The sequence below is a fragment of the Xenopus tropicalis genome, chromosome 7, assembly GCF_000004195.4.
Source record: "Xenopus tropicalis strain Nigerian chromosome 7, UCB_Xtro_10.0, whole genome shotgun sequence".
In the NCBI taxonomy this organism is placed as follows: Eukaryota; Metazoa; Chordata; class Amphibia; order Anura; family Pipidae; genus Xenopus; species Xenopus tropicalis.
In genome coordinates, this window is record NC_030683.2 from 88393579 (window position 1) to 88415421 (window position 21843).

The following is a 21843-nucleotide window of genomic DNA, read 5'->3' on the forward strand; positions in this document are numbered from 1 at the left end:
AATTCTAATTTCCCTCTCAGTAGGAAGAAGCATTAAAAAAGCAAAACAGAAATGCACATAAATATTCACATTTTTCTTCAAACAGAAACTTGATATAACAGCCGATTCTTTGATTGCTGTTGCTGCTGGCTGATAGATTATGTATCAGATGGAGACACATTTGCATGAAAGAATAGTCACTTGGGTAAATGATAGCACACACATATGGGTGTAATGAATCACAGGGGGACACTGTTCAGGAAAAGGTAGCCGGCTTCTTTTAACACAGAAAAACACAACATTTGTGCATGACGCCTGTGGTGTGAGATAACTAGGCCTTCTCTTTGCATCTGGGATGCATTTACTATTGCAGATTGGATGCATTTACAATTGCGGACTGCTTCATTGTCAAGTTTCTTGCGCTGGTCTTGGTGAGAATTGCCTGCTGTGCATACAGTCTTAAGGTGACCATACACGCTAAGATCCACTCGTTGGCGAGGTTGCCAAACAAGCGGATCTTCTCCCGATATCCCCACCTATGGATTAGTTGCTGTTTCTGATTGTGTGGTAGAATTATTACTGATATAGCATGAGCAGTGAAAAATACACGATTAGGAGCCCATTAAAGGAACATAACTAAAAACCTCTCCAATCTTGTAGGCAAGATAGAAAAATATAGGCTGCTTGATTTACTTTGGCCAAAAATTATCTTTAAAAAACAAAAGACTTTATTGGAGCACGCTATAGATCCTCCCTGGTCCCCGTGAATGTTTAAAAAGAGGGATGGGTGTGTTCTAATGGTCCCTACCAAAAGCACAGTAGGAGAGGGATAGCGAATCACAGTCATACAAACAAAAACAGACTTCAGTTCCCTAACTGCTTAGCTGCTGGAGAAATCTTTAATTAGCCCAACACACAACGTTTCTCAGCACATTCTCTCTATATTTAGAGGAGTATAATGCACTTGCACATTCTTGATTCTTACACACTTTGTCTTTAAGCAGTATTCCTGGTATAATCTGTTAATAGGGTTCCTTCACTATCATGATGACACATCACAGACTATACTTAAACCCACTGGAAATAGAGGATATCCGGAAACATGTGGAGAAAGATCATATTTGTACCAGAACCTCCATGCCCACAAATAGTAGGGGATAGTAGGGCAACGTTAATGGAACCCTGCTGTCTGCATAGTTGTATTAGTATTAACTACCATGTAACTGATTCACAGTCTTACCATACTTTTATTATCTAATCCTACTAAGGCCTCTACAGAATGCAATGAGAAGAAATATGGCTGCTTCCAATTATTGTATGAATACAACAGGATCTAGAATGTAAAAGTTCTACAGAGGGGATTGAAATAAGTAACTGTGTTCCTTTAAAACAGCGGCAGAAATACAGATTTAAAGGAGACATATCATGTAAAAATTAAGAATGTACCAGTGAATTAGGGTTTTTTCCATTTATTCAATATGTCTCCTTTAAGGCCTCATGTATATCTTTGGCCTTCCAATTCCATTGTTTGCTTAAAGTTATGGATCTGACAGCAGCAATGTAACTGCATCTGGTCTTTATTCAACAGTTTTCTACAGAAAAAACTGGTATCTGCCAGAAGGAATTTAAGGGGGATGCAGTTTTGTGCCTGCTGGGCCATATCAGAAACCAAAGTCGGACTTTATTGTGGTAAAAAATGAACACACACAGCACCCTAACGCAAGGTAGCATAATGCTAGTGGTCTAACCAGAAACAAACACCAATTGCAGATGTGCTATAGGAAAGTTTTGGCTGTGTGATGGTATAACGTGAAAGGAAAATTGTTAGAAGAGTTTACTCAGCAGCCAATAGAGGGCAGCATAGGGCTTATTTAATGTAGCCAACTGTACCATTGTTTGTCTAAATTGTAATATTTCTATGGCTCACAGATGTGATAGTGAGTTTGTTGTTGGACTGAGGGCAAATAAGGAACATCTATCTGTACTATCTGTTTTAGAACAAATTAATATTGACATATTCTAGAATGATTTAGCATAAACAGGTTACACTAGCATTTGATTGTATGTTCAGTGCTTCCAGAATTGGTTTAGAATAGCAGTGCAATAATAGCTCATTTGGCCCCATATGTAAATTTGCTTTTCCCATGTATCAGGCTTAGTATTTATGCAACATGTTTGTGGGCCAAATGATGGGGGGGAAGTCTGTGGAGTCCATAAATTGGATGGGACCATTAAAATGCTTTGGAAAGCTACAGCTGCTCCCCAGATCTCAAGATGGACAAACTTAAAAATTATTGAATATTGAATGGAATCGGAAATTTGATTAAGTGCTGGGAAAATATGTTAGGCTATCCACATGGGGCTGTTACTATTTTTAATGGATTGAAATAAATACTTCTTTAATATATACTTTGATTAGCACAGAAGTCTATATTTGGTACATGTATTTCCCTCTTGTGGTCACTAGGGGGTTCTTCTGATATCTACTCTATATAGATTGTTTACCTAAAAAGGTAAGCCACCAGCGTACCAGGAAAACTCCAACTGGATGCAGATGTAAGTGGGCCCTCCTGCTTTCCCAACCATTTGCCTATACTATGTCCATTCCCACAAGGAAAGAGGAGAAACAGAAAGATTAATACATGATAGCGGGTAGAAGCAATTAAGAAATTAAGAGAATAAAGTGATAGTTTTATGAAGGGGCTTGGAATTTAAGTTTTTTGGTGGGTCCCTGGCACCCTAGTCCGACACTGTTTTTTTATGAGGATAATGTATATATAAGAGAAAACAAGCTATACATGGAGTGAATGAATTGCCCATCTATTGCTCAGTGGGAGACCTAGTGATTGACCCGTGCGTGACCAGCTTACCATAATCAGAGGGGCTGCTGCAGTTGATGTTATTAACAACAGCTTGCTGTGATGTCCAACTGGTTACACTGTGAATAATGTATCCTACTATGGGCAAGCTCAGGTCTTTCACATTATTCTATATGCATTGGCCTACAAACGAAATTCTCAAACCCTGGGAAAGTGCACAGTGCTGGGACCCCTGCAGTGCAACAATTGACATGCATAGGCACGAGGTGAACGGAAAAGACATAAGGCATGAAGTCACAGGATGAGTGCTTCTAATCAGCCTTTTTATGATAAGTATAAAACAGTTTACCCATCAACTTTAGGTATTCTAAAGTATTACAGTATAATAAGTGACATAAGAATAACATTTTTTAGAGAGGGCATAAAAAAATCTTACCACCAAGTTTAATTATGCTCAATGATAATGTTTTTTCTTTAACAATAAGGGGCTTGACCTGATTAAATTCTTAGGGTTAGAAAACACACAGGACCATTTTATGGCCAAGTTCTTCCCCCCAGAACCTGTACTGTCAATGAATAAGGAAGCCCCAGGCACTTTCCTGCTGAAGCAGCTGTAATAAGCCACAAAATGTTTATATTTTGCATAGGACACAACTAAACCAAACCATACAAGAAAGCACTAATACTAGCGAAGTAGTGGAACCAGAGACAAACTGTACTGTAACATTTCAAAGGGCAGTTAAAAGAAACCTCACTGCAAGCCCCCCCAGCCTGGACTAGGCTTCCCAGCATTCCTTGCAAATTGCCATGTTATAATAAAGGCACTAGCATCTGAACATACACACTAGAAGCTCTTAATAAAATATACATATTAAAAGCTATTACTTATGTATCTATAGTTTATGCATATACAGGTATGGGATTCCCTTAGCCAGAAACCCATTATCCAGAAAGTTCCGAATTACGGAAAGGTCATCTCCCATAGACTCCATTATAAGCAAATAATTCTAATTTTTAAAAATGATTTCCTTTTTCTCTGTAGTAATAAAACAGTACCTTGTTCTTGATCCCAACTAAGATATAATTAATCCTTATTGGAGGCAAAACAGTCCTATTGGGTTTATTCAATATTTAAATTATTTTTAGCAGACAAATTATGGAGATCCAAATTAGGGAAAGATCCTTTATCTGGAAAACTCCAGGTCCAGAGCATTCTGGATTACTGGTCACATACCCGTATATGTATAATTTCATGTTATTGACATAGAAGGTTTTAGCCAGAGCCCTCCAGTCATTTTGGCATGAAAGGTTTTAGATTGTAATTATGCACTATATACTCTGACTGACTCCAGAAAGCAAGCATACCAGGTGTGCTTTTCTATTCTCACATACAGATGTGGCCTTTGGTGGCTGGAGATCAGATAAGTACAGATGAGCTAGCAGATTAAATGCAACATTGTGCACTCAATGGAGGGTGAAGAATGTGAAGTGACAGGGCATTACTTACCAGCGCTAAGCCTCCTGTGCTCTACAGAAAGCATTGGAAATAGAAAGAGAAAGGCAAAAGGAGGAGTTAGTTGTTAGGCAGGACACAAAACAATAAGAACACAGATAAGTATCATATCAATCATATATAATTCTGTTTCGAGAGCACAAGCCAGAACGCAAGTCATTAAGGTGGGAATGAGAAGCAAGAGCTTAATTCCACTGCTCATATTACTTTGTCTCTGCCCTAAGGATGATATTCTTTACATTACAAAAAAGGCTATGGGCTTAAATGTTGGCACTTGGAAATATATTAAGTGCCAAATTGTGTGAATAACTTCTGTAAAAGAACCTTGTTCTTGGCCTTGGTTGCTGGTATTAATGAGGTGCTGGTGCAAAATATGTATATCCCCCTTTGTCTCATCCAAGCAATAGAAATTAGGTGGTATAATATAACTTAATATTCTCCCCAGTGATACAGTAGGGGCTTCCAAACCTTTGGCAGGCCCCACTCAAGGCAACAGCAATATATGTGTCTGTTTGATGCCCAATCCATATACTGTAAACAACCTGAATGCTGCCTGTGTCTAGAACTGCCTCATATAATGTAGAATATATCTCCAATAGCATTTATGTCGCTCTAGTTGTTCTGATAATAGTTGGTTTTAAGCAGACCCTCAGTTCAGTGCTCGCTAATAATGAATTTAACAGTCTGCAAAGCTTGACTGCCACCTTCACACTATGTACAAGGCTGAGCATATCTGCATATCAACTCTGTATAAAAGTCAAGCAAGCTACAAAAATGTTTGGGGATTAATAAGGTGCACCTTAATGCACCTACATTCTCAATGCAGTCACACACAAGGAAAGCTAAGCCCTGATTTTTTTTATTAAATAGTTCCTCTTTAATATTGACAATGCAAGTTGTACACCTGAAGTGGTGCCTCCTTTTATTCTACCTTAACTGTCTTTGAGTGCTTTCATGTCCTTTGGTATCTTTGAAGTAATGATCCCCAGGGCTGCTGCTGGCCAAATGGGTGCCCTAAGCAGAAATTTACTTTTGTGCCCCCTCCCCCAAATATTACAGATGTAAAATTAAAATAAAAAAAACACCTACTATAGGGGCCCAACACACAGTGCCCCCAATATCCCCCATAGACAATGCCCCCATAGTAAGTGCCCCCAAAATTATAATACAGTATATAAAAACAATTTTTTGAGCAGCTGGGATGGTGCCCCCCTGGGAGTTGGTGCCCTATGCAGACTGCATACTCTGCTTATAGGGAGCAGCGGCCCTGATGATCCCATGTGGCCAGGTAGGTGGACACAAGCAAACATCCTGCTGTGAGCTCTGTGCAAGCACAACTTCTGTGTAGGCCTACACATTTATCTTCCTTTGAAGGATGCTGGCAGAAGATGCAATACATGTATTATTTATACAGATGAATTATTTTCTCCTTTTTTTGGGGAAAAATAATAAGAAAAAAAGTTGGAAGTAAAGCCTTCCTTCCTATGCCTGGTATTTTACAAAATAGTTCTTGAAATGTTATTTATGGTAAAGCCATCAGTAGCAATAGTTCCAACAGATACAGAAGGACAGTTTTTACAGTGATGAGGCTATTTCATTCCACTCTCCTGGGTCAGGTATCTTCCCCTGTCTTCCTCTAAAAAATTCAGCATCCGCTGCATAGAAAAGTGCAGCAGGTCAAGCAAGGACATTCAGACCTACTTCTGTGCTTGGGACCATTCACAAGAAAAGCTTAGAGATAGTGAGGAATATGCTGATATAGTTGAAGTGATATCACCCCCCTCCCTTTCCCTCCCAGCAGCCAATCAGTAGAACAATGGGAAGATAGCAAGATAACAGATCAGAAAAGTACTCAATAGTAAGAAATCCAAGTCCATCTTGGGACTCCTCCAGTTACATGGGAGTAAGAGAAAAAATAGGTTACCTGAAAGAAGTTCTAATGTGTAGCGCTGGCTCCTTCTGAAAGCTCAGACTGAGGCACAATGCACTGAGATGGCTGCCTACACATGAATATTACAGCTACAAAAAATACATTTGTTGGTTCAGAATAACATTTTAAATGGTAAAGTGAATTATTTGCTATGTAAACCGTGTCATTAAGAAATAAAAAAGTATACCAAAAAATCATGACAGTATCCCTATTAAAATGTGAACAACAAAGAATGTAAGTAGAAGGTGTCTTTGGTGCTGAACTTGCAGTCTTTATAAACTTCATTGTCAACCCCAAATCCCCCTTAATTTGCAAATACGAATGAAGTGTCAATTGTGATATGTAACAACTGGCACTTATTTAGCAGTAAAACATATATTTGAGTTTTCCGATAAATAGCTTTTCATTTTTGCCCTCTACCCTTTCAGTGATTTCCTGATTTATCACTGCAGTTAATGTAAAAATGAGCTCCAGCCAAGGGCTCAAATGAATGACATTTTGCATAATCAAAAAATTGTAATGCTAAGCAACTTTACAATGCATTTTAATTAGCATTTTCTTTAATCAATTCCAAGTTATTTGCTACTGAAAGCAATTCCCTTGCCCTCCTCTGCACTGTTGGTACTGACTAGATTTACCACTGAAAATTAAACAAGAGTCAGCTCTCCTCTAGCTAATGGTAGCCACACACAGGCTGGTAAAAGCTGCCCAGGAGTCGATCGGGCAGGTTTAAAGATCCCATAGGCCCGAACAATTGAATCAATTCTAAGATGGGTATAAAGGTAAAAGAACCACTGGTTTGGTGACCATGCCAAATGAGCATATCTTTACATGTATGGCCACCTGTACACTCAATTTTCCATAATGTCTTGAAAACTTGTTATAGTCCTCCTTCACGGGTCTGTAAATCACAGAACATGCAAGGCATTGTGGGATAGAGGGGACAAAACCTGAAAAAATCAGACAACCACTGCCTTATACAGATCAGTTTTAACCAATGGTGGTGATCCTATCATAGCACAAATACACCTTCCCTCTAGATTTTATTATTATGCTTTAGAAGCTAGATGATGGGGCTGTCGTTTGTACATTTAGTTTCCTATAGTTTCTATTTACACTTTATAAATCCAGAATCCTGCAGTTTTTTGCAGTTTGATGTGATTGCATACTCAAAACTTGTATCAAAGTGATGTCAGCGGATGCAAGCTAAGCTATAACATATTTACACCAGCAATGGTACTCTGATAAAAGCATAATGTTTCTAAAGGATCTGAAACACTGCTTTAAACAAAACCTTCAGGCTTCAGCACTCAAGTCCATTCAGACACAGTGGAAAGTATGAGTTGTGGTGTATTTAACAGGGAATATTCAGTAAACTACCGGCTTTAGGCCACTGCCCTCCTGGCAGCAATAAAACCAGTTCAGCATTTCAGTATCACTATATCACTCTTTACAAGAGGTTAACATTCAGAATAGTGCCCTGCTAGCCCAGCCAAGGTTATAAAACGGAAATATTAAAGTTACGCTTGGAAAAAACATATCTCAAGACACCAAACAATGCCTAAACTTCCACAGACTAATAATAAAAGCATTCTCCAGTGTGGCTGGCTGTGAAGAGAGGTCTCGGCCTTCGTGGCAATGCTTGCTCATTGCCAATTAATGTCTACATTTTAAAGGATGCCATAGCAACAGGTCCTTTCATATAGTGAATTGGCAGTCTTGTGGGAGGCTTTCCATTGGACATCACTGTACAAAGCCACAGACAATGGCAGCCTCCTAAAAGATGCATTGCACAGAATAATTCTATTAACCTTAAAAAGTAGCAGGAACTTGAGAAAAGAGCCGAGCAAAGAAATATCAAGGGTAATGTCCGCAGCGGGAGTCTGGGAATCCACCCAGTTGCTTTCTCTTTCTACTTTTCTGCTTGACATTTTCCCTTTAACTTCCTTTTTTCTCAGGCCTCTTAGATATTACTTATCCCAAGGAACTGGAAACACATTGCAAATCATGGATTAAGCCTCATGGAGATAAATTGTCCTTACAAATTCTTGCATCAGCTTAGTGGGATTAAACCTTTTTAAATTATGGAAAATATAAGCAGAAAATGCATTCACAGATATTTAGGGCTCTTTTCCTGCATTTAGTCAGATTGGACCATTTCGCACTGCAAGCTAGGGTCCAAGCTAACAGGGTTTATATAGTGAATACTGTACCCTGTGTTGTAAAATATAAGGATATTATACATAAGGCCAAAGGCAGAGTGCTTTTATACAACTCATAGAACTCCAGGGTGACTTGTAATATACTCATATTTTACAACATTGGGTACATTTTTTATTATAATATAGAAGTTTCAGTCATGTGATAGAAATTACTTCACTAGCTGATAACACCACTAAGCACCTTTTCTAAGTATATAATTTACAGGATATTCATGGCTCTTGTGTATAATAAAAATGTTAATACAGACCAGTTATGGATTCTACAAAAAGTAATTGCGTAAAGTTTTAATGATGAGCAAAACAGGACCAATAAGCCTTAGATGCTTAATTCACATATACTGGTCAAACTATTTAGTTGTTTTCGAAAACCATCTAACTACTGGGGGCACTGTTTCATTTGAGGTCTAAGGATGATATTACAGGTGGCCAATTCAGGCATAGATGCACTCATTTGTCCAACTCGTGTATCTCACCATGTATGCCCATCTTAGGTTATGTCCATATGTTCCACAGTATTGAATAGTCTTAGAAGGAAATTACTCATTGGGCCCATGTCACATGCATAATTAACTTCTAGTTGGCCATAAACATCCATTCATTGATTCCTGCAGGGCAAACCAAACCAAACCAAGAAGATAAAGTATTAATCTTGCCGTCTGACATAAGCCTAATGCAACATAGGGGCCCATTTAAAATGAATAGTGCGCAGGTAAAGATTTTTTAATGTCTCTACCTTATCTGCAGCAGAAAATAAAGTTCATAAGTGAAAATCAATACTTCTAACCCACACTACTACTTAGATACTAACCATATAAGTATATTATTGTATGCAGGGTCTTCTGCATTGCATTAATTAATGCTTAAGGATAATAATGGAGCTCAATAAAGAAGTCATTTATATTGCACAAACTTTTAAATTTTTTTGGCATAAAATATTTTACAGGCATTTAGTATTTTACCTCTGTGTTTTCTACTGTCCCAGAGGTGCAGTTCTGTAGATGGTGTTTTGGTCAGGTGGCACACCTATCACAGAAGGGTGACTATAACAAATGAATAAACAATGCCAAACAACCCAAGAGACCATTTTATTAAATGAAGAGCTTTTAACTGCAGGCTTTAATGAAATGTGGTGGAGAGGTAATATCAGCTTCTCTGCATGATTGTCCACCCTTTCTCAGCCACACCGGAAAAGCAGATTGCTGCAGAAACCCTCCACAATAAGGTTATGCAGCTTATGCCGCATGCCCGACACACATTTACCACTTGATGAGAAGCATTTATAGGGTAATTAAAGTTTAAGCACTTTGCTACTCAGCCATGGTAAGGAAAGCCAGTGGCATTAAATAGAGCTTTCTCCTACTGCATAAGTAATAGGCACCCTGTTTTCAAACATAGGTGTTAAATTCCCTTTGTTTGTCTTCTGTATATTAGCATATCTTAGGGCAATGGCACACAAGGCAATTTTTAAGGTTTTCCCACCCAGGCCAGTTCTGGGCTGAGGTAAAACACTCAAAATTAATTTGCATTTAGGCTGAATAACAATTGTCTGAAATGGCAAGTTTCGTGAAAGGTGATTATCTCTTGACAAAACTGACGGCCATTGCCCCACAGAGGGACTTGAAGTGACAGTACTCAGAGTACCCTTGGCTTTCCTTGCTGTACTCCATACTGCATTGTGCATTTATCTGCCAATGACAAATCTATGCAAGAAATAATTGTTTTTTTAGATTACTTTAATGGCATATTGTGAGTATTGTGAGTAAAACTCAGACTCAAGTGGCATGGGATAGGCTCTGGAGCAAAAGATGCACAAAATCCATCAGTTAATTCAGGATTTTGCTAAATCTAAGCACGTGCAAGATCCTGATTCTGCCATTATTCTGATTCTTGCTTGCATAAGGGGTTGTATAAGGAATCATATATTACCAAGGTCTAAACCTACGCTCAAACACTGAAAACAAACGTTAAGTCAAAATCTTACTCAAAATCTATCAGAAAGAAATATAATATATGGAGGAAAATAATATAAACGATAAAATTCGTACCAAGTTAAACTATAAGGCCCGGGTGTGGACACCCCGAACCTAACACAAGTATGAAGAGCTGAAGCTCATAAAGTCTAATGGTAATCGATTCCACTCACCCAGGTCCCAAAATGGTCAGGGTGCTCAGGGCCCCGAACCCGTAGCCAAGGTGACAATTCCAATATTCAAACGAAAGAAGCTCCAAGCACACCGGATTAAAAAGGAAAAAACTTCATCTTTATTCGTCCATTAAGATACGGGTACCTAACGCATTTCGTGTGCGTGCGCACTTAATCATAGGCATACCCGTATGTCGAGAGGGAAGGTTTAAATAGTTTAAGACACCAGGTGATAATTAACAATTGACAATCGACCCACCCCAAAACATAAAAGTTAACCAAAACGAATCCCAATAGAAACAAAATAAAGAAGACAATTACATAGTAAATGCAGTGATTCATGAAGCCATAATTATAGAATGATCATACATATTCATATAAGATCAATAAAATGAAAACTAAATAACTTCCATCATCTGTAAAAATTGATACATATATATATATTCAAAAAGTGACATAATAATTTAATAACATGATTTGAAGAAACAAATCTTTAATAAAAATGACAATGGCACAAATGATCTATGAGAGAGCTAGCATGTACAAATGTAAAAATTTTTTAAAATTGATTAAGAGTATATTTAATAGTTTTGAATATTTTTGAGTAGTTTATAGTCACAACCACCGTTATGTAACCTAAATGTATACCTGCCAATCATGACGCGAATTATATTTACCCTCAAACGTCTGACGAGAGTCAAAAAGCCAAAATATAGTATAAAGCCTAATGCTACAATGTATGACTTAATGTCCAGTCTTGCCTTATTACTATTAACCATTGTAGAATATATAATGTATAAGGCCCTAGCGGTACATGCTCATCACGATCCCATCATGCAACGTGTAACTCGAAATCCCCATATTTCTCAATCAGTATCGCAAACATAGATGGCACAGGTCATTGCTCAGTGATGAGCCTTAATCCGTGCTTGCTGTCAGGTGGTACGACTGGTGACTCATAATCTCCATATTACCCACCTACCATTAATAATTTGGCCGTCACTAAATCGAATACGGGGTATTAATGATTCAATCTCCGTATCAAGTATAGAGAAAATATCCCAATAGTCATAAAGCAGTTCACAACGTAACTATACAGTGTGTAACCAAAATGCTTTATGTATAGCAACTCACATCAAATTTTGAATTGAGGCCATCCGGACACCGTGTGCCGAGAATAAAAATCCACTTGACCTCAGAGTGCAATAAGCGCGCATATAGATCTCCACGTCTCTCATCAGGCACAACCCTGTCAATACCCTGTATCTGTAAACACGATACGTCAGAGTTGTTACATTGTACAAAATGTCTAGCTAGGGGACTGTTGCCATCAGTTGCAACTATGTTCCGAATATGTTCACGCATCCTATTTTTAAGGGGGCGTGTCGTACAACAAGGTCTAAACCTACCGCACACATTCACAGACTTTCACAGAATTGCATCAATTAACCTGCATTCAGCACCCAGAAGCCATATGGTAACAGCACTTTCATGCGATTTATGGACATGAAAAATCTTGGGCAGCAGAACATGGAACGTTGGAAAGCACCCCAGATGTACTAGTGTTTATCACCTGAAAGGGCACATCAGTGCAGTTTTGGATAATAATTGCCCCATTTAGGGCAACATACAGCTCTTCCCATTAATGTCAGTAAAAATCTATCCAAAAAGGAGAATACTAAACCAGAGGAATTTGAGCTTTTACTTGCCATGGACTCAGCACAAAGAGCTAGCGGTACTGCAAAGGTGTTACATGGTGCCCATGTTAATAAATTGAGGTTTCATAAGCAGGTAGCATTCCCTCCACCCTCAGGGAAGGACAGATACCTTGCACCTGTCAATGTATCCTTAGAAGATGAGATTGCCTATTTCCAGGGAAGGAAAATAAATGCATAACAGAAGAAGCCTCAGGGGAGCTCTCGCTTCTCATTAAAACTGAAAGGCTAATCAAATTACTTTGATATATAAATAAATAAACCTACTTTGTTTTAGCCATCAATCCCCCCTGAAGCTTCTGACAGCTTTCATTAGCCCAAGCCATCAATTTTATGGGAAAGTGGACATACTAATTAAAAGCCATTAACAGGAGACAAGGTACGTATGCCACCACACTCACAGAGCTGACATGTAGCTTGGAACAATGAATATTGATTAGATCCCCATTCAGGCTCACATTTCATAAGAAGCTAGGAGGGTATACCTTACAATTGAAACCTGACTAAAGCTGGCCATACACCTCGTTTCGTACGATATTCGGTGCGTGTATGGCATGTCGGCGAGTCGACTCGCCGATCGGCCAGGTTAGAAAATTTTGATCGGGCGCCATAGAAGGCACCTGACCAAAATCTGCCGTCAGGGCTGAATCGGCAGAAGGAGGTAGAAATCCTATTGTTTCTACCTCCTTATCTGCTGTTTCAGCCCTGACGGTGTGTGGCGGATCTGACGATGTTTCGTACGACCGATGGTCGCACGAAACATCGTCAGATCGCCACGTGTGTGGCCACCTTAAGAGAAAACAATCACTGCACCCTGTTAAGCAAGGGTAGCCAGTCTGAGATCCTCTAAATTCTTATGAGTTACAACCGTCAAACCCTCAACAGCCGTATGCGGAATGCTGGGAGTTTCAACATCTATAGGGCTACAGATAGCATGTACCTGCTGAAAATTTTAAGTAACTATAAGTACGTCTTATTGTACCACTACAGATGAATATATATTTATACAAAAACTATTGTAGTATATAAGCATATTAGGAGTCACCAAGGATTTCCATGACAATATATGAGCACATGGGGTCCTAGTGCTGAAGGCCATGCTACATGTTTATCTATACATTTTGTGGGGTTGCTGCATGGGGTGCTTAGTGGGGAATTGGAGGACACTGTCAGACCTGTGCTATTATTTTTACGTGGTTTTCTCTCTCTCTTCATATATATATATATTATATATGCAGCCTGTGTCTATGTATAAAACTGGTGAAGGCAGACTTGTAAAACTGTAGGCAAAATGCAGTTTCTTGCAGTGATAACTGCGCTACTGTGCAGAGTGCAACATTCAGTGGCCTGTATAAAAATAATTTATTATGAGAACTAAATGGTTTGGTCTGTATTTGTGGTTTCATCCTCTCTTCAGTCCTAATAGAAACCAGATGCCTTAGCGGAAATGTCTCATTAAGGACTACAGACTGCTGTACATGTAGACTTGGAAATTCAAAACCAGTCCCAGCTTTACTTTTTTTGGAAGGAGTAAGGGGAAGAGGAGTTTGTGGAAGAGACAGAGAATTCCAGAAACTCCAGGAAACCTGTTGGAAGCTTTCAAGTAATAGGCAGAAAAAGCTAAATCTTTCATCATTCAAAACTTTTAATTAAAAAAGAAAAGAACAATTAGGGGCACATTTACTAACCCACGAACGGGCCGAATGCGTCCGATTGCGTTTTTTTCGTAATGATCGGTAATTTTGCGATTTTTTTCGGCGTCTTTACGATTTTTGCGTAAAAACGCGATTTTTTCGGCGTCTTTACGATTTTTGCGTAAAAACGCGAGTTTTTCGGCGTCTTTACGAAAGTTGCGCAAAGTTGCGATTTTTTCGGAGCGTTACAACTTGCGCGAAACGTCGCGCCTTTTAAGTTTTAACGCTACGAAAAAGGCGCGACTTTGCGCGCAAGTGTTAACGCTACGAAAAAATCGCGACTTTGCGCAACTTTCGTAAGACGCCGAAAAACTCGCATTTTTACGCAAAAATCGTAAAGACGCCGAAAAAATTGCAAAAATACGAAAAAGTCGCAAAATGTTCGTTTCCAATCGGAATTTTTCCAATTCGGATTCGAAATCGTGTCTTAGTAAATCAGCCCCTTAGTGTTGGTATTTAAAAAAAAAAAGTTGAATTGAAAAGTACAGTTACTTTCCCTTACCTAAGTATTACAAAGCTCTCCAACAGCTGGGGGTTGCCTGTTGGGATGGAACTGAGTATAACTGCACAGATGGGTGGAATTTCATTAGCCTGGTTCTAAGACTTCCATATTAGATGCTCTTATACAAGAAAATGTGTAATACCATTCCGTGATCATTATCCTGCAATGTTATTTATCCGAATGAAACACTACAACAAGAGTTGAATACATTTATACAATATATTTATCATGCTGTGTAAAAAGTGGAGTAAAACATTACCGATGATGTTGCTCATACCAGCCAATCAGATGCTTTGCTTTAGTTTTCTAACTGTTGAAACCCTATTGCTGACTGGTTGCCCTGGGCAACATCACCGGTAATGCTTCACTCCACTTTTTACACAGCATGATAAATATACAATATCTGCCATGGACTATTAATTGGAATTACTGCAGGAAGCTGCTGATATTGGTCGATCGGCCAGGTTAGAAAATTTTGATCGGGCACCATAGAAGGCGCCTGACCAAAATCTGCCGTCAGGGCTGAATCGTTTCAGCCCTGACGGTGTGTGGCGGATCTGACGATGTTTCATTTGACTTAGCTATGCAGGTTCAACTGAAAAATATTTGGTAAATATTAATTTTTTATAGATAAGATTCAATTTATAAGGATGATATTGTTTTTGTTAAACAGGCACAGTGCCTTCAAATCAGTGCTTAAAGCCCATCAGCACCCAATAAAGCAAGCTACAGGGTGTGGGGGGAATATTACAGGATGGTTACTGGAACCTCAGAGACTACAGTAATTCCCCTCTCTGAACACAGAGGTGTTTTTATCATGGGGTGTTAATGTTACCAACACCTCTGAGGCGACGGCAATTCCGCTCTCTGAACACACAGAACTCTTAGCTTTGGACAAATCCCTGGCCAGTAAATAGCTGCAGGCACATAGGCTGACAGCAGTTAGCAAGCATTTTATAAAACAGTTGAAGCTGCTTAAGGCTAAAAAGATCATTTTTTATCCTTTCAGGGGATTGATAGATATATATTTCTTGAGCAATCATCATCATCCAACTTACATGCTGAGAATATCACTCTGCAAAAATGTTTTTGTTTTTCTTAAAGGAACAGTAACACAAACAGAGGCAGTCTGCTAAAGATGGGAGAGATCTGTAACCGGAGATCTGTAGATCAGTGGTAAAATGTTAGTTTCAAAAAAAAAAACAACTTATACATTTGACATTTCTCTATTATATACTTGCTAATAAAAGTATTTAGAAAAAATATTTTGAATATAAAAAATATGTGTTACAGTTCTCATGTAGGAAGGGAGTACATACAAACTCCATGTAGTTGGTGCCATAGCTGGAACTGAACCTAGGACTCCAGCAGCAATGCTAACCACTGCACCACATCTGATCTAGATAATTAAATCAATTACTTGCAAATAAACTTGAAAGTGAAGGGGAATGTGTAGTAATCATTCATGGCTGCAAGTGATGTCACATCCAAATTGGAAAGTGGCAAGCAAATTAATAAGATGTATATTAAAAAGGTGCATTTTATTAAAAAATGACATCACATTGCAATTATGATTTATTAGTAGTAGACTGTTGAAGCTTGCCTTAAAAAACAAGTCAATCCACAATAAATTTTTTGTCTAATAAATGAAAACAAAATTCTAAGCAACTTTGCAATATTACAAATTTGTAATGGTTTTTGACTTATTTGTATATAATTATTATTAGATGTAGTGTTTGCCAGCCCTTTTCTATTCTCTGCCCTCGTGGCTCTGACTGAAACAATGTAACACAAGGCAGCAGACTGACAGACCTGTCTTGCTGGAGGAGACTGACATTTGCAACATTGAGGAAACAACCAGGAGTTCAGAAAATGCTGCTTTCAAAAGCAATTACATTTACAAATAACTTTTAAAGCACTAAAAATATTTAATAAATTCATATTGGAAAGTTGCTTAGAATTGTGTTTTCTTTTAGGTTGACATGTCCTTTAATAACAGCATCTGCAAAATGGTGCCTGCCTGTGTGCTGTGATTGTGAATTCCAAGACTGAAGGATTTATCGTAAGTAAAGTATATTTTGACTGACTAGCATAATAGAAAAGAATTTGGAATTATTTCTTACGGTGACAGGACCATTTTAGAGGAGAAGGAAAGGCTAATAAAGAGTTAATCTCAAGCTGCAGGCACACCTTCAGTTGTCTCAATAGTGCCCTTAAGTCTCCCAATATTTCTCCTGTTCAGATGATCAGAAGCCTGAGCTGTGTAAAGAAAGTTCTCATAATGCCTTGCTCCTGCACCAAGACCAAGACCGGTGTACATGCTCAGTGTGTAAGACTATGAGGAAGCTTCCTGCTAATTGGCTCAGATCACACATTCCTAAGGGGGGGGGAGTGAGTTCTTAGCATTCTTGAGGGAGGGGAAAGAGGGAAGAGAGAAGAGAGCTGCATGTCTCTGGCACAGGAAAGCAGAGACAACAAATCCTGTTTCCTGTTTCTTTAGCTTGAGTACCATCTGCAAGGAGTTTGTAAAAATTTCCTCTCTGTACTCCGGTTTCCTCCAACACTAAAAAACATACCGTAACTGGCCGTACTGTGTGTGAATGTGATAAGGACTTTAAATTGTAAATTCATTAGGAAAGTGCATGATGTATAATGTCTGTAAAGCCCTGTGGAAATGTGCTGGCACTATACAAATACCAGGAAATAATTAAAAAATTATGTGTAAGTGCTTAATGGGATTTCTAATGTTTTCACACTGTTAGACTGGCTTCCCCCTTTCTACTACAGAGAACTGTATATCCTTACTGGTGAGAGGTTTCAGCTGTCTCTTATGTTCTTTTTCCCTGCTTGTAAAATGGATCAAGGCAAAAAGGATATTAGGCCAAAATAACAACACTTCACTCTTCCTGTGTTTGCCTGTTCATGGCCAAATCTTTAACAAAAAAAAGAAACATAACTCTGATCTATTGCAGCCTTGCCTGTGCATAGACAGTTGGATAAGCTGTTGGTAAATCATTAGACTAGTTAGTACCAGAAGTCTATGCTTATAATGTTAATGCTTATTAATTACTTGGAAAGGAGATTTTGGTGTTCTGTAGAAAACTACTACTATAGAGAAACACATAATATAGAAACTTTTTACTCGAACAAAGATAGATGATCAATACCGTTCCATGGAACTACCTGTGAGCTGGTAGTGAAATGGTGGGTACATATTAGAAGCACAAACTGTTGCTGTTTCGGTCTACAATAACTGATAGGCAGCCAGTCTTGTAATGGCCTAAAATCTAGAGATGTGGTGATCTCATCCTTACAGAATTATAGCTTTTCTATAAAGGACCAACATTTTCTGCAACACTGATCACAGATAAAGGAAAATATTGCAATTCCCTGTATACTCAAACTGCCCATTTATATGTTACAAATGAATTAATAGTTCAAAGAACAAAGGGCACAATAGAATCAATCACCCAACACAGTGCTTCAAAGAATCACCAGTCACACAAAGGAAGGATAACAGCCGTGGGGGCATGGAGTGACACTATGGTGACTGCCAAATTTGGACAAAACTGCAAATGGACAGAAACTTCTTCATTCTCAACAACATTTCTGCCTGCAAACATCCAATATATAACACCACCACTATCACCAAAAAATGATCAATCACTTAAAGTTTGTGGAGAAACTTTGACTTGTGTTTCTCAAAGCTTTAGAGCAGCTACCACAGCTTTAAAAACACTGGGGCATGCTGCGATGTAAAATGTTGGTCTTAACTCCTCCTGTTGATCAAATGGCATCTACTGAGTGCAAACACATATCTATGAATATAAATGTTGAGTCTATGCAGCTCTCTCACTCGATGGCTTAGCCTGGTAAACATTGTAGTTCTGCTTATCCTTGCTCTTGTGGAATTCTAAAGTTTGTAGTAAGACAAATATATATTATATTTTGATGTGTGTCATATGTGTCTCATATTCCCACTTTATGGCACTTTAGGTAGTATGATATTATTCTTTTGATTATAATTTGATCTAAACACAGTGCAATCACAGTTTTTTGTGGTAACTTTTAAAAATAGTTCACAATTATTTGACACAATTTTGAATAGTGGCAAAGAATCAAACTCAATTTTTAATCAATCAACCTCCAGCATCAAGCCTGCAGCCTCAAGCTTCTGAACTTCAGAGATGCCGGAACCTCTAGTCCAATTATAGGAGAGATGCAAGACATAAGGGGTCCCACTAAGATTATTTTCCCCCACTCCTTACCACGGGGCATTTGTGTTGGAGACTGCTGTTAGAGAAACATTAACAAGGCACTCTCCTAAAATGTCCACTCTTTATTGCACTAAGACAAAAATCTATGCCGTTGCTTTTGCTTTTATAATTGAACCTCTCTAAATGTACACTCTTGAGAGCCATTAACGCTCCCTTAGCCACTTATGTTAAAAATTAACGTTTTCCTCAACAATAGCTCTAGCAGCCACCTCAAACAATTGAGCCACAGAATGGAAAGAAACTCTCTAAATCACATTTCTCTGTGGGTCACGTTCAAGATCCTAGCCTTGGGACAAGCATTTTGCTTTGTACATTCCCTTTATTTGCTTTCACTTATGCTGCCACTTATATCAGCAGGACTTTTTATTCTCATCACACTATTAATAACATCTGGAACCAAGCAAAAAAGGAAAAAAAATACAGAGGCAGGAAAAAATGAAGTATATATATATAAGTAGATAGAAGCTTGTTTTTAGAAGCACACAGAAGAAAAACCTATATTTTAATAAATGAAGAAGGTTTTAATTCTCCAAAAAATAGCTTACAATTTTTAAAATTTCAATGCCATCTCTTAACATATATCAATATGTACCTACCCCCAACTTATATGCTACTGTGTTTATTCCAAACACTTAGAACATTGTATATAAACTCCCTTCCATCTGGAATCCCTCCCTGTCATGGTCCCAATCTCACAGTCTGTGGGCCCACACAATAGTCTTATGTTCATAAGGGAATGCTGCCCTCTGGGAAGTTCTCCAGCACTGGCCTAGTCGTCGCAGTTAGTAATAAAGGGCCCGTTTGTACTGGCAAGGCTGGCTCTGCTGCTGCATGAACCTCACAGGGAGGGGGGAGCGATAAGAACAAGGTCGATCACTAGACATCTTTCCATTGGGCTTAAATGAAATGTGAAACTGAGGCAAAGCACAACCTGGGAGGAAAATTAGGGCTATGGCAAATGTCCACAGAAGAAATCATCACAGCGCAGACAGAGCGGGACAGCATACAGTGTAAGCCCTATCTTATCTAATCTTTCATGCTCCCCAGTTATAATAACCTACAGATGCACCTTAGCACCAGAATGAGTCAACTTAACCATTTAGTTGTAAAAGCTTTCAGAAGTCCTGTATTTTGTGTTGTTAACAATAAAAATCATTTACTTTTTCCTGAACAAAGAATACCATAGTATTTAATAGGATTTTTTGGTAAAAATTCTTTAGATTTTTTTGAAAACGGTTACATCCATTATACATAGTTTCTAGGACCAGAGTAACTGTATCCGATTGCTGATAGAAACATGGCACTGCACCTGAATCAAAACAACAGTCTCACAAGACTCATGACAAGTTCAATTAATCTCTATCTGAAAAGGTTACTCACAGCTCTGCTGGAATCAAAGCCAACATGTATCATCAAAATAAACTTATGAGATTTACCCTTTCTGTTGTCTTTTAATTTAAGGGATACATTAATATAGTATGCAAGTTTTTTGTTTTTAGGGGAAGAAGGAAAACAAATGCAAAAACTACAAATAATAAAAAATGAAGACCAATTGCAAACTGTCTCAGAATATTACTATTTTTATCATACTAAAAGTTAACTCAAAGGTGGACAACCCCTTTAAGAAGTGTTAAGCAATACTATAAGAGGGGGATAGAGCCCAACTGGACTATACTGTATATTGTCCATTGGTCTGTGGTCTATTGTACAGTAGCCCTGTCGTGTTATGGACAGATAGCATATCTTTAGAGTATGGGGTTTGTAATCCCGGGCGTAAATGTGAGCCAATAAAACCAGTTCTGGAAGATTTTGTCCAGTTGACCTTGGTCATGATGGTTTAATTTGCATTTCTTGAATAGGTATACAGGTATATTATTATTATTAACATTTATTTATAAAACGCCAACATATTCAGCAGCGCTGTACAATATGTGGGTTTCATACATTGGACATACATTGTAACATATAACGCAATCAATAACCGATACAAGAGGTGAAGAGAGCCCTGCCCAAGAGAGCTTATGGACCTATTATCCAGAATGCTTGGGACCAAGGGTATTCCGGATAAGGGGTCTTTTCGTAATTTGGATCTCCATGCATCAAGTCTACTAAAAAATCAATAAAACATTAATTAAACCCAATGGGATTGTTTTGCATCCAATAAGGATTATTTATATCTTAGTTGGTATCAATTACAAGGTACTGTTTTATTATTACAGAGAAAAAGGAAATCAGTTTTAAAATTCTGAATTATTTGATTAAAATGGAGTCTATGGGAGACAGGCTTTCCGTAATTCGTAGCTTTCTGGATAACGGGTTTCCGGATAAGGGATCCCATACCTGTATTTACACCCACTGTCTCTTTTACCAGTTATAGTGCCCTCTAGCAGTTCAGGGTCCTAAACATTATACAATGATAGATAATACAATTCAAGAGAAAAAAGTATAACAGTTACATCTAAAGGTTACAGATTATATCATTATAGTGGAATATTTTTGGTCTACTTTTTCCTTTAAAGACTCCTTAATGATTAAAATGAGCATATTTTGAAAGTCTTTTAAAGTTTTCTCTTCTACATCAATGCAATAAAATGCTAATCAGTCATTTTGAGGCAGAAAAGGGCTCTTTTTCTCTCAACAAAGCTCTGGAGCCTTTCTCTGCTAGTGCTGAATAATTCAAATTAGCATGAAAATTTTAAGTCTTTCAAGATTTCATTAAAATTCATTTTCCCCTTTAGAGAAATCTCTTTGGCAGAGTCACATGTAGGACAAATTGCACACTCCACAGGACAGTGAGTCTCGACAAGTCTGTAATTTCCTTCTGCAACCCGTCGGCACACTGAGATCGGATCACATCAAGCTCCGTCACTAGACACCTAATGAAGCATGAGATATTGAGAAGCCCTCATCAAAATAATGCCTGATAGTAATGATTACAATAATGATAATAGTGATAATGAATGGAGTAGTTAAAATAATTATATCCAAATGAGTCCTCCCTCGAAAATGCTGATGCTGCCATAGATAAATCTAGCATCACTATAACGAT

The 21843-nt window shown here is 38.2% G+C and overlaps 1 protein-coding gene across 6 annotated transcripts in view; it reads right to left on the reverse strand.

The window, feature by feature from the left end:
* The window catches only part of agrn (agrin), a 241681-nt gene that overhangs the window by 159827 nt on the left and 60011 nt on the right, over positions 1 to 21843 (reverse strand). For 5 of the 6 annotated variants that reach the window (XM_018096015.2, XM_018096012.2, XM_018096014.2 and 2 more), the window contains exon 3: positions 4306 to 4326. The exons of the other annotated variant lie outside the window; for it this stretch is intronic. In XM_018096015.2, coding sequence (XP_017951504.1) covers positions 4306 to 4326 — 21 coding nt within the window. The remainder of the gene's footprint in view (positions 1 to 4305; positions 4327 to 21843) is intronic. 6 annotated transcript variants of the gene reach the window in all.